Raw genomic sequence first — 12,145 nt, 5'->3', positions numbered from 1 at the left:
AGTTCGGTGCTATGCACTAAGCTATTTCTTCACCCACATCCTCCCCTCTATCATTTTTTCACTGCACTCATTCTCTCTCACCAGCAGGTTTTTCACAGATGAGGCCATCGGTGGTGGCCGTGCAGGGGTTGGCTTTCAGACCGGCCACCTGCGCCCGCTCCAGGTAGGCACAGAAGCCTGAGTCGCTTGGCTCTCCAGGTAACCATCGCAGGCTGGTGTTAGTGAAGGGCGACGCATCCTCCCAGCCCCAGTACGACACGTTGATCTTCCTCAGGCCGACCCAGGGAGATAAACCCTGCAGCCATGGAAAGACACAGAGATGTAGCACACGCTGATGGAAGATTGCATGCATTATATCCTGTAAGAGCCATTTTGCTTTGATTGTTTATTTGTTTGTTTGTGCCTCCCACCACTGGTTGGAGAGGAGCGCTCATTATGGGTTGTGATTAGGGGTGTGACGATACTCTCAGCTCATGAGACGAGACACGATATTGGGTTCACGAGAACAAGACGAGACGAGATTTTAAGAAAACTACAATGACACAATATATGACTGGACCAACAGACTTTTATTTCACCGAGTTGCACAAGCGTTTTGAAGTGTTTTATTATAACTCTTTACATGCATGATGTAAGCATGGGCTTTTAAAAGTTAAGATAATGTAGCAGTAGGTCACCAGGAAGCAGCAGAGACCAATCAGAGGAGACAGGAGCTGGAGGAGAGGCTGATTAACAGCAGGTGTGACTATCACAGTCACTCTCTGGAAACTCTTTGTTTGCACCCATGCACGCATTGTTTTAGAATCAGGATAGCATTTTAATCGTTAGGGTAATGTAGGGGTGCATGCACCCGGAGGTATTTGTATTTTAATGATTTTAATTGTGGGTCTGTCATTTGTTTGTAGGACTGAAACACTGACTGTCTTAAAGTACAGAGGTATGCAAAATATCAGCATTTAAACCTCGTGCTACATGTCCTACAAACTAACAGCGCTTTGTTTGTTTTTAGGCATAGCACTGACTGCCGTTTATTTTAGTTTAGTATTTTATATTTTAGCCATATTGATTTTATTATTATTTTAGATTTGAGTTGCTTAGTTTTAGGATTTTAACATTCTGTCTTCTTCTGTTTCTAGTATTGTGGCTGGTGGGGACCTCCATTCACCGCTGTGGCTGAAATGCTGGGAGTTCACTTTAGATGGTGATATGGTTTGTGGTTGCACATTGAATTAGTGTGGTGTTTTTATTTGAAGTGTGTCGGGTTTATATTTCTTTTGAATATTTACTATACTCCCAGACTAGTGTCCTAGGCAGTGGGTGGTTGGTTTCCTAGCTGTGATATGACTGTATGTCCTCTTGTCTTTCCTTGACTGTGTTTTTTTAGAGTTTTAGTTATTGTAAAATAAATGGCATGTGTTTGACCCACACTGACTGTTGTGGCCTCCTTAATTGAAGCCCCTGTGTGTGTGTTAGATCATCCATAAGGTTACAATAAGATAAATAAAATCCCCCAGAGGGATTAATGAGACTCCGGAGGGTGACGTATGGTAATCGCTTAGCAACAGTTTCGACCGTGATCAGTGATCACATCGACAACGGATTAAACACGGGAGCCGCAACTGTGGCCGTCATCGCTAACTGCACGTCAGCAGCTGATCAAAACAAAGCAGCATGGCTAATTATCATAAACATAGCGATCTTGAATTAACCGGCATCGCTAACTGCGCACAGAGTGTCCGGTGCTTGTTGTAAACAAACAGAGATCGCTAAGTGAACACCTCCTGCAGCAGCAGCACATACACACTGTACTGCTACAGAGCTAACTGTTAGCCTGTTAGCAATTTGCAGACTCCGGCTCTGCAGCTGGGAGAGACTGCTGCAGGAGGACAGGGCCTCTTCGGTTCGTTCTTACTCTTCTTAACGAGCCTCTGTAACGTCATTCTGGCTGCTTCTCCTCTTCTTTTCCTTTTCCTGCCCCCACAGGTCACAAATAGAAGTCTGGTAACTCACAAATCTCGCGACACTGATTTTTAACGCGACGAGAAATATCGTCGACTTTAATCTCGCGAGATCTCGTCACATCCGTAGTTCTGATGTCATTAGTTAATATAAGGCACCTGTGTATGACTGATTGTTGTGAGATGCCCGAGAGGCACACGGTTTTTTGACCGCAGAAATGTGATGTAAAAGTTGGAAATATAACAATTTGTTTAAGAGAGAAGTATACCTTTGTTTGGAAATGTTAAATTAACTGAGTTAATTGATATACGGAAACTGGAAATTTAATTTGTGCGCGTAAAATACTATAAATTATTATTGTGTAAAAAGACACTTTTTCAGAGTTTTACGACAATGGTTTTGAGACTCTAAGTTCCCAGGTTAACATTCCTATATTTTTGTATTATTAATTGAGAGGACAGTCAGGAACTGTTGCAACAGGTTTTCCAGCATCAGCAACCAGGGAGAAATCACAGAAATATGATAAAAATGTAAGGCCAGCGTGACAGACATCAGTTCAAACAATCCTTCCAGTAACAACAAGAATATAAAATTGGACAGAAAATGCAGAGATTTAAGCTGCAGAGCAGAAAGAGAAACTTTAAAATAGTAATATCAAAATGAATGCCTATAAACCCTAGATACTACTGGTTTTGTTCTTTGTTTGTTTTGTTTTTAAATGAGTAAAAAGGGAAATAATGAGCCCTTACTATAGTTTACATGTACACAGTGACAGTGTCTCATAATTGTTAGGGGGAAAAAATACAAAATAACAGGAACAAAAACTCAAAGCATGAGCAAAAAGTCAGCATTATTATGCTAAAATTAACAGCTGAGCTGCAGTTGAGTTGGTGCAGGAACTAACAAGGTGCCTCACACGGCTGGTAACTCTCAACAACAATCATGATGTTTTACATGAAAGCATAGCCTAAATCAAACCCTCTGCAAATTACTGTAATTGTTATAAAAGCAGAAAGTGTTCAGATTCGCAGCATTAATTAATGCAGGGAAGGTTTCCAACAGGGACTGTAATTATAGCAGCTGACTGAAGTGTAGCTCAGTGAACATTTGAGAAAACAAGTGTGATTTGTTAAATAAAGGCCCAGAACGATTATGAAAAGAATTTTATTTGATAGAAATGAGAGAGTATTTTCCCAGAGCTCTGATATATTAAATAAAAGAGGAAAAAGGCTTCAAGTTGTATGCCTTCACGCAAATGCCTATGTCAACTCAGCATCTCTGCTGGAAATCTTTTGCCACCTGGGTGGTGTCTGGTAATTGAATTTGCAGTGAAATAAATTCATTCTGATGTAATCTCAAAAATAAGCAACACAAAAGATTAAGAAGCACCATCATCGCCCAACAGCATCAAAGATAAATTAAAATATTTGTAATTAAAATGTAAATTAAAAAAGTGTTCATCTCCAAACTCAGAGCGGCAACTCTCCAGAGGCGGAAGGGAAAAAAAGTGTGCTTCTCGTATTCCATCTCACACTGTTCAAATATTTGCTCAAATTTCTCCTGATGCTGCACATTTATCAGAACGCCTGTCTGTGAGTGGTCAAACATGTCAGAGTCTCAAATCACATTACCACCATAAACATTACGAGTCGGCATTTCAATCTGTTTAAGAGGTGATTGATCTGGTAAACGGCATCAACGTGTGATACATTAAACATTCACATCCTGTCACTCCGTGTTTTTTCTCCAGACATCTGGGTTTACTACGCTGGAAAGTGATGATGAAGCTGATTTCTGTGCTTCATGGTGGGCTGAGAAGGATTAGTTCTGTTTACTTTTTATGCCTTGAAGCCACATCAGAAACATCCTGCTGAGAAATTTTACTCCTCTGTACCTGGTGATATCAAAACTCCTTGCAGAGCTGTACAAATATCTTTTTTTTTTTGACAAGTCTGAACATTAATATTGATCTGAATATGAAATTACCTAAACATTTTCACATCTTAGTTATGATTTTTTTCATCAAAACAGATGTTGTAATGATGCATGTAATGCCCTCACTGCTGGGTACTTACAGTGATTAGATGTTGATATACAACCTGTGTTAAATAACTCAACTTTTATGATCTTGAGGCCAAAAAAATGAAAATTTATGACGTTAAAGTCACATTGTCTGGCATCTTATAATACATCACAATGTGAGAAAAGCAGTATTATTTACTTTATGCCATATCATGAACTGCATATCAGGCCACATTAATCAGCAAAAGCAAATTCATTTCTCTACAAGTGTATTGCTATACTGTAAACAATTTGTATTTTTTTTCTGTAAACCAGCCTGATAAGGCATAAGATACAGGTATTTTCAAAACAGTCTAATCTTTTCATTCAATTTCTACCAAACATGTTTGAAGTTTTACTTTTGAGCCGTGGCACAATAGTGAGTAAGTAACCTCAGCAGTTTTATAAGGCCGAGAAGTGGAAAAATAATGACTAGCTTTCACCTACACTGAAAGCATGCAGGCGTCCTGTCACATTTCTTATATTTATGAATGTATGTTTTTACACCACCCACCTTGTCTTGCAGCTGGTATTTTTGCAGCTCTTCCAGAACAAAATTGACTTGTTTGTCTGTGAGCAAAGAGGCAATATTTCCTCCCAGGTTTTTGCAGTAGTGCTGGGCATTATCATAGCTCTCGCTGCTGGAGTTGATCCTCAGGCAGGCCTCCCCGACATGGTGCCAGCCCTCCCCACACAGCTGGCCTGCACACAGAGACACACACACACACACACAGTCTTCACACCAGCTTTCCATCTGTGGTAACCTGGATGCTCAGTCATAAAATAACTTAAAATACAAAACTTCAGTGAAAGCTTCTGATGGATTATATTAGACTTTGTTATACTTCAATGCCCACTAAACACCTGACAAAACTGGCATTGGATTTACAAGGAGAAAACTGTGTAGATGTTACATATTTGGCCATAAACTGTCTTAAGTTTGATTTATCACTCATTTTAAGTAAAAGCAATAATACCACAGTATAAAATACACTTTTACAAGTTAAAGTCCTGCAGTAAGTAAAATTATGCATTTCTAGCATCAAAATATGCTTAAAGTACCAGCATTATGTAATTATATTGCTGAATTATAATTGACACATCAATGCACATTATTTTAGTGTTGCAGATGGGGATTATGAAAGGCTATTGCAAGTTAGCTTGTGAATGGATAAATAAAGTCAGGCCTTATTCATAATAATACATCATTCATTTTCATTAATACATCTTTTTTTTTTTACTGCATTTATTTTGCAAATTATTAAGCTAGATCTGTAAAGTAGGCCTAACTAAAGGTTTCAAATAAATGCAGTGGAATAAAAGCATAATATTTACTATCTGTTAAAGTAGAAGTATAAATAATGCTGACATACTATATTTTGGCTTATAATGTTTAACATGTAATACAAAACAACATGCCTACAATAAGCTCTTTAACATTCTAATGTTTACTGTTTAGTATGGTAAAAGCTAATATCATGCTTATAATGTTTAGCATGTTAAAAGCTAATTGCATGCTTATAATGTTTAGCGTGATAAAAGCTAAAAGCATGCTAATAATGTTTAGCGTGTTAAAAGCTAATAGCATGCTTTAGCGTGTTAAAAGCTTACAGCATGCTTATGTTGGCGTGTTTAAAGCTAATAGCACGCTTATAATGTTAGCGCATTAAAAGCTAATGTCATGATTATATTGTTTCCCATGTTAAAAGCTAATATCATGCTTATAATGGTTAGCGTGTTAAAAGCTAATATCATGCTTATAATGTTTAGCGTGTTTAAAGCTAATAGCATGCATATAATGTTTAGCATGTCAACAAGAGAGTGAGTCACTTGCAATGTTTATCATGTTATCATACTATCATAAAAAGTTATAATGCTAAGAAGACTAATGGTTGAAGTGGTTACTTGCAAGAGCTTGGTAGCAGAGTTACATTTAGCATTTGCAACATTCATCAAGCTTAAAAAAAAAGGTAAAACACTCTTAAAATAAAATAAAAAGGGAAATGTGAAGGAAGCATCAGGATAAGATCACACTCATATGGTGTAACTCATTAGGCATTAGCAGCCACAAGCAGACAGCAAGAGGGATTAACAAGGTTTACTTGTTGGAGGTTAACCATGCTTCATTAATCAACAAGTCGGCAGGCAGAACCAGCAAACAATCCAAAACTGCTAGCGTGGGGAGGCAGTAAGTTTGCTCGCTGTCACAAACAATCAGAGGAGAATGTGTCAGCAAGAGGCTGCAGGGTGATGGCTGGTATATACACACTGACTGATGAGGGAGTTAGAGCAGGTGTGCAGGAATTTCCAAGTGCTGTTACACAAGTTTAAAGTTGACATTGAGGTGGAATGTGGTTTTTATGATCTGCACCCTGAAACTATCTCACATTTATTAATTTTTTTATAAATATAATTGCATTATAAGGATGTCATATTTGGCTGTTTTGATCCCAAAAAGAAGGATGATGATGCATATTTTTTTATAAATTTAATTTTTCTTTTTGCCAAATACCACATACACAAATGTAAGTTTTCAAGTAAAAAAACAAATGTATTTTTGTTGAAGTCAGACTTTGAACAGTATATCTCAACTCTCTCCTGTCTACAAAACAAAAAAGCTGTGAAGACTACAAACATATGCACTGCCTTTAATATCTTTAACATGTCATCTTGCGTCTGTTTATTTTATTATTTATTTATTTGTTTGTTTTTTTCATTCTTTTCCATTTAATTATTCTTCTATTTTATTTGTTGCATTGTTTATCTTTCTGTAACTCGTTTCTTTTTCTTTGTAACTGTGCATTGTATTGCTGTTTGATATTAGAAAAAAAAAAAAAAAAAAAAAAAAGGTGTGCAGGAATTTCACAGTCAGGGAATCTCACTGAGGGCGACTAGAGGACAGGAAGGGGATGACACCGGAATGTAAAGTTGATGAGACGGCCTGGGAAATAAACTGAGCTGCCAGAATCAACAGAAGACTGAACTGCACAAGAGAAATACTGTAACTGTCTCTGAGCCAGTTTATTTGTGCTTGTTTTTGTTTCATACAGATTCATGGTCATTCAGTTTCATAAAATTATTAAAAGGTGATTAAAATGCAATAAATCAGATGGTTTATAAATATGTCTTATAAATAAAATGTTTGGTTAAATTTAAGGTTATTTCCTTTTGAGGGACTTTTATTGTGAAATATTAGGGGACGCTCTTAATGTGCCCTATTATGGACATTTTGTGATGTATTTACAACATTGTACATGTACATACTACACTGTAATTTCCCAGCTTGGGATAAATAAAGTCTATCTATCTATCTATCTATCTATCTATCTATCTATCTATCTATCTATCTATCTATCTATCTATCTATCTATCTATCTATCTATCTATCTATCTATCTATCTATCTATCTATCTATCTATCTATCTATCTATCTATCTATCTATCTATCTATCTATTTGAAGTTCATTTATGCCAGCCATTTCTGTTGTGTCTATGTGCTTTGGACATTACAATGATAATTAACAGTGAGTGGGAGTTGCATGTGTTTTCAAACTTGTATGTCTTTATTTATTGTAGTTTTCACAGTGTCTGCTGAAGTAGAGAGAGAGAGAGAGACAATAAACCTTCAAGACATCTGTATGAATCGTGGCCATTTGTTTCATTGGACCGATGTAGTTACAAATACTTTCTGGTTAATGTGCTTCATAAATAACACATCTTATTGGACTGCTTTTAAAGGCTGCTTTTGATTTATGCTGTGTTTTTAGATCAGATCACATTCTTGCTTTGCACTGACCTGACTCATCAGTGTTAGAAATATATTACACATGGGATAAGAAAGTGAATATCAATGGTGATTGAGAATGGCTGATGAAACTGGCAGACAAACTCTCCCATAAGAAATGCATATACACACTCATTGTTCTTATCAGGGTCACTTGCTATCGTCTTGAGACTATAATAGTAGAGAGGCCGTTCAATTAGCCAGGATGAAAGGGAAGGAAAAGTCATTCTGCCTCCACTGAGCACCGCTGTTTATTTTGGACTCCAGGACTGATTACATTCACAGGCCCATAATGGCTTCCATCACCAACCTTTTCATGCTACGGAAAAGAAAATACCTGCTTTCTTTATTTTTTCTTTCCTCCGAGCAAACGCAATGGAAAACAATCAACCAAAAAACGAGAGGAGAAAGACAGATGAAGGGGGTTAGAAAAAGGAGGAGTACAAAAATAAATAGATAGATTAGGTTACGCACTTTGTGTAAAAACAGAGATAAACATGTCAGGCCATTTAGCATAATTAGTCATAACATGGTGTCTGAAGAAAAGGCCACAGCTGCCACGATGGGAGAGCCAGTTCCCATTACCTGGCTCATCTTAGACACACTACCACCGCAAGTGTATTATCATGGAAAATTATATAAAAAACAAAAGCTTTGTTTCTCAGCTTGTCACACTAATTGACCCAGAAACACACACAAAGACACACTAGTTTCATCAGTGTGACCCTTTAAAAGGCATTCTTACTTTCCTTTCACACATAAGAAAAAACTGGAAAAATAGTAGTATGCCGGTCACTAAACTGCACCAAAAGCTTGCACCAGCTGGCAAAACAGAAACACTCAATGTCTGAACGGTTGGAAAGCTGAACAAATTTCAACATTATGTAAATATCATCTGATGCTCGCTACAAGTTTATTCTAAATTGGGAGGAAAAAAAGATTATCATAGCTGTTTCTGGCTTCACATTTCTCAAAAAGTAAACAAGATACCTGTTTATTGCCTACTCTCTTTTTGAAAGTTAAAAAGCAAACAGGAGTGTGTCAGTTTTAATGGACAAGTTAGAAGATTTTGTCAAATTATCACGATAAACAGAGATGTCAAAGACAAACCTTCAACCATTTGTTTGTCTGAACACTCCTGCTGATCTAAAAAAAAAAAATTGGACATCCCAAAATATCTAAAGTTACATTTGGGCTGCAGAGCTGCGAGGATGGAAACTGGACTTGGACTGAAGACTTCGTAGGGAGGTCATCAAAAAGCCAAACAATGCATCAGGTGATGAGCACGGAATACAATGATCGCACCACCTACACATGTGGATTTAAATTGGGCTGTTAAAAAGTATAATATGCAGGTTTTACCTAAAGAAAACATGTATAGGTTCATCTCAATCATGGTTTATGACCCATTAGAAGTGTGTGGTGTTGTCTGTATTTGCAGAGATTATTTAATCCGCCTCTCCCCCAAAATCCAACAATGTTGAAGCTTCCTGCAGGCTTGTGTGGAGCTGTGCAGAGGTGAGAGTGTGCTTATATATTTTATATACTACCTATCATCATTCACTTTGTAGCTCCCTTACACTGTAAAAAATAAAACTGTTGTTTTTATGGTTAAAAAACGGCAGCTGTGGTTGCCAGAACTTTACCGTAATAAATACGGTGCAACTTTTTGTAATAATACGGTAAAATTTTATTAGCACTGTTGATTTCCCATTTAAGATGATATTTTATTCCATATTTTACCGTAATAAATAAAAAAAAAATTCCATCAAAAGAAACACTGTTTTGCCATATAATTGACAAGAAAATATTTCAGAAATTCCGGCTTAAATTAAAGATTTTACCATTAAATATTACAGTATATTTCTGTTGGAGATATGTTTAGTACATTTGAGAGTGAGAAAAAGTATTTTTTACAAAAAAAAAAAAGCAAAAATGATGGCTTGTATTTATATTACAGTATATTTTTTGCTCCAAAAAACTGTGCCAGTCTATTTTACAGTGGTGTAATGTGTTAAAAAAAAAAAAAAATTTAAAATACTGTTTTGGCTGATATATACATTTACGGTGTTTCATTGTTACTGCAACTGAATTAACTCATTTATCATTTTACGGTCTTTGACTGTCATGGTTTAGCAGTTTTTCGCCGTAAAATCGACAGACATTTTTTACAGTGTACTATGCACATCTTATCATATTATTATTATTATTATTATTACATGTCATTTAGCAGACGCTTTTGTCCAAAGCGATTTACAATAAGTATGATTATATACAGTATGATTTTATGCAATCAGGCATCAAACACATTGAGTGCAGTTGCATGGATGCCTTTTGACCTACAAGTCACTAAAACCATTATTTCTTGGATTATAATCCAGTACTCCAGATGTATACTCTAATATTTGACTTTATCTGAACAACAGAGCCAGTTTATAACAAACTGAAGTGGGACTCTATGTACCAGGCTACAAGGCCTTGATTTGGACAGAAAAAAAGGGAGCAAACACAATACCAACCTCTGCTTAAAGCTACTTCCAAGTCATAGCAGAGAAAGCTAGTCAGCAGGCCGTCAGCACAGTACAGCACAGGATTCACAGCTAGGGTATTTCTTTAGCCCTGAGTCACGCTAGCACCAAAGTCAAACTGAGAGCAGCTCTAGCTAAAGGCTCTGTAGCAGTGTGGAGCGGAACATGTGGACTCAAGTTTGTTAGTGAGCCGAGGATCCATATTCAGAACAACCAGTAAGCGCTTCTAATTGGCCTACTTTGTTTCTTTGCAGCTGAATGGAGAGTGTGTTTCATGAGTTAATGCTTATCATCTCTGTGCACATGCCTGCATGGATGTGCGAGAGTTTCTATTTGTGAAAACCACTAATAATATGCAGCCAGTTACTGCAGGGAACATGCAAACACTCTGAAGCCTGCACTGCAAAATAGGTGTGTCTAAAAACAAGATAAAAACACTAAATCTGAGGGAAATTATGTTGCTGCATGGACAGATAATTTCATTTGGCAAGATTTCTTGAATTAAGATTGTTAAATCTAGAAATATAAGAATGTTGTACGCTTAAAATAAGAAATTAACTCTTAAAACAAGATAAATTAAAGCTGCAATTTATCTTATTCCAAGAGTTATTTCTTATTTTAAGTGTTCAACACAAATCTTGTCAAGTGAAATCATCTGACCATGCAGCAAGATAATTTCCCTCAGATTTAGTGTTTTTATCTTACACCTTTTTTGCAGTGTGTGTGTGTGTTTAGCAGCTTTGAAAAATAAGTGTTTTCACTACAGAGACGACGATCATCACAAAGACTGTGAAGGCTACACTGCCAGACTCTTAATAATGAATCAATAAACAGGGTTCGTCAAATATTACATTTGCAATCAAAAAGATCCACACTGATTTTATTATGCATGCATGCACTTGTGAAACTGTTTATGTAAGCCTCTGTGTCTGGATCCTCAAGGTGTTTTAATTTTTGCTGCATAATGCCTCAATCTGCCTCAGGAAGCAGCTCAGGAACAACTTCACAGGTGCCAAATTGCAAAAAAAGTATTTCTCTCAGGATTTGCTCAGAATAAAATGAGCTTTATGATTTATTTTTCTGAGCCATGTGTTAGAGAAATATCTGGGGGGGGAAGCTATATGTGCATTCATGATGGTGTGTGTGCATGTGTGGCACACTGCATGCATGCTTATGAGTGTGTCTCCTCACCGGGCAGCGCCTGACACTCCTGCTGCTGTGGTTCCCACTGACAGTTGACGTTGAGGGAGCAGCTCTTGCAGTTGGCCAGTCTGAAACACTCCTGCTCCTCCCTGCGCTTACAGCTGGATGACTCTCTCACCGACTACACACACACACACACACACACACACACAACGAGAGACACCAATATCAGTCCGGCAAGACTTCATCATCAGTTTTCCTCGTTTACAGTAAATGCAATAAACTTGAGGGGAATCAATGCAATGTGCAAGACAAGTGAGAAATGAAGAAAGCGATGGTTGAGGGACTCAGACAGCCGAACAGTACGTACAGAGCAAGGTTATTATAAAATTATTATATATATTATAATATATATGTATACAGTACAGGCCAAAAGTTTGGACACACCTTCTCATTCAATGCGTTTCCTTTATTTTCATGACTATTGACATTGTAAATTCATCAAAACTATTAATGAACACATGTGGAATTATGTACTTAACAAAAAAGTGTGAAATAACTGAAAACATGTCTTATATTCTAGTAAGCAAAGGGTGGCTACTTTGAGGAATCTAAAATACAAGACATGTTTTCAGTTATTTCACACTTTTTTTGTTAAGTACATAATTCC

General features: G+C 37.0%; 1 protein-coding gene across 1 annotated transcript in view; it reads right to left on the bottom strand.

Annotated features, from left to right (window-relative positions):
* Nucleotides 1-12,145, bottom strand: part of atrnl1a (attractin-like 1a) — a 380,138-nt gene that overhangs the window by 268,656 nt on the left and 99,337 nt on the right. The window contains exons 15-17 of the mRNA XM_059359919.1: nucleotides 11,524-11,656; nucleotides 4,535-4,722; nucleotides 82-295 (exon numbers count right to left, since the gene is read on the bottom strand). Of these exons, the coding sequence (XP_059215902.1) occupies nucleotides 82-295; nucleotides 4,535-4,722; nucleotides 11,524-11,656 (535 nt within the window). The remainder of the gene's footprint in view (nucleotides 1-81; nucleotides 296-4,534; nucleotides 4,723-11,523; nucleotides 11,657-12,145) is intronic.

The sequence above is a fragment of the Centropristis striata genome, chromosome 20 (assembly GCF_030273125.1).
Source record: "Centropristis striata isolate RG_2023a ecotype Rhode Island chromosome 20, C.striata_1.0, whole genome shotgun sequence".
Classification (NCBI taxonomy): Eukaryota; Metazoa; Chordata; class Actinopteri; order Perciformes; family Serranidae; genus Centropristis; species Centropristis striata.
The sequence above is the reverse complement of the archived record's forward strand: the minus strand, read 5'-3'. Positions and strand labels throughout refer to the sequence as shown.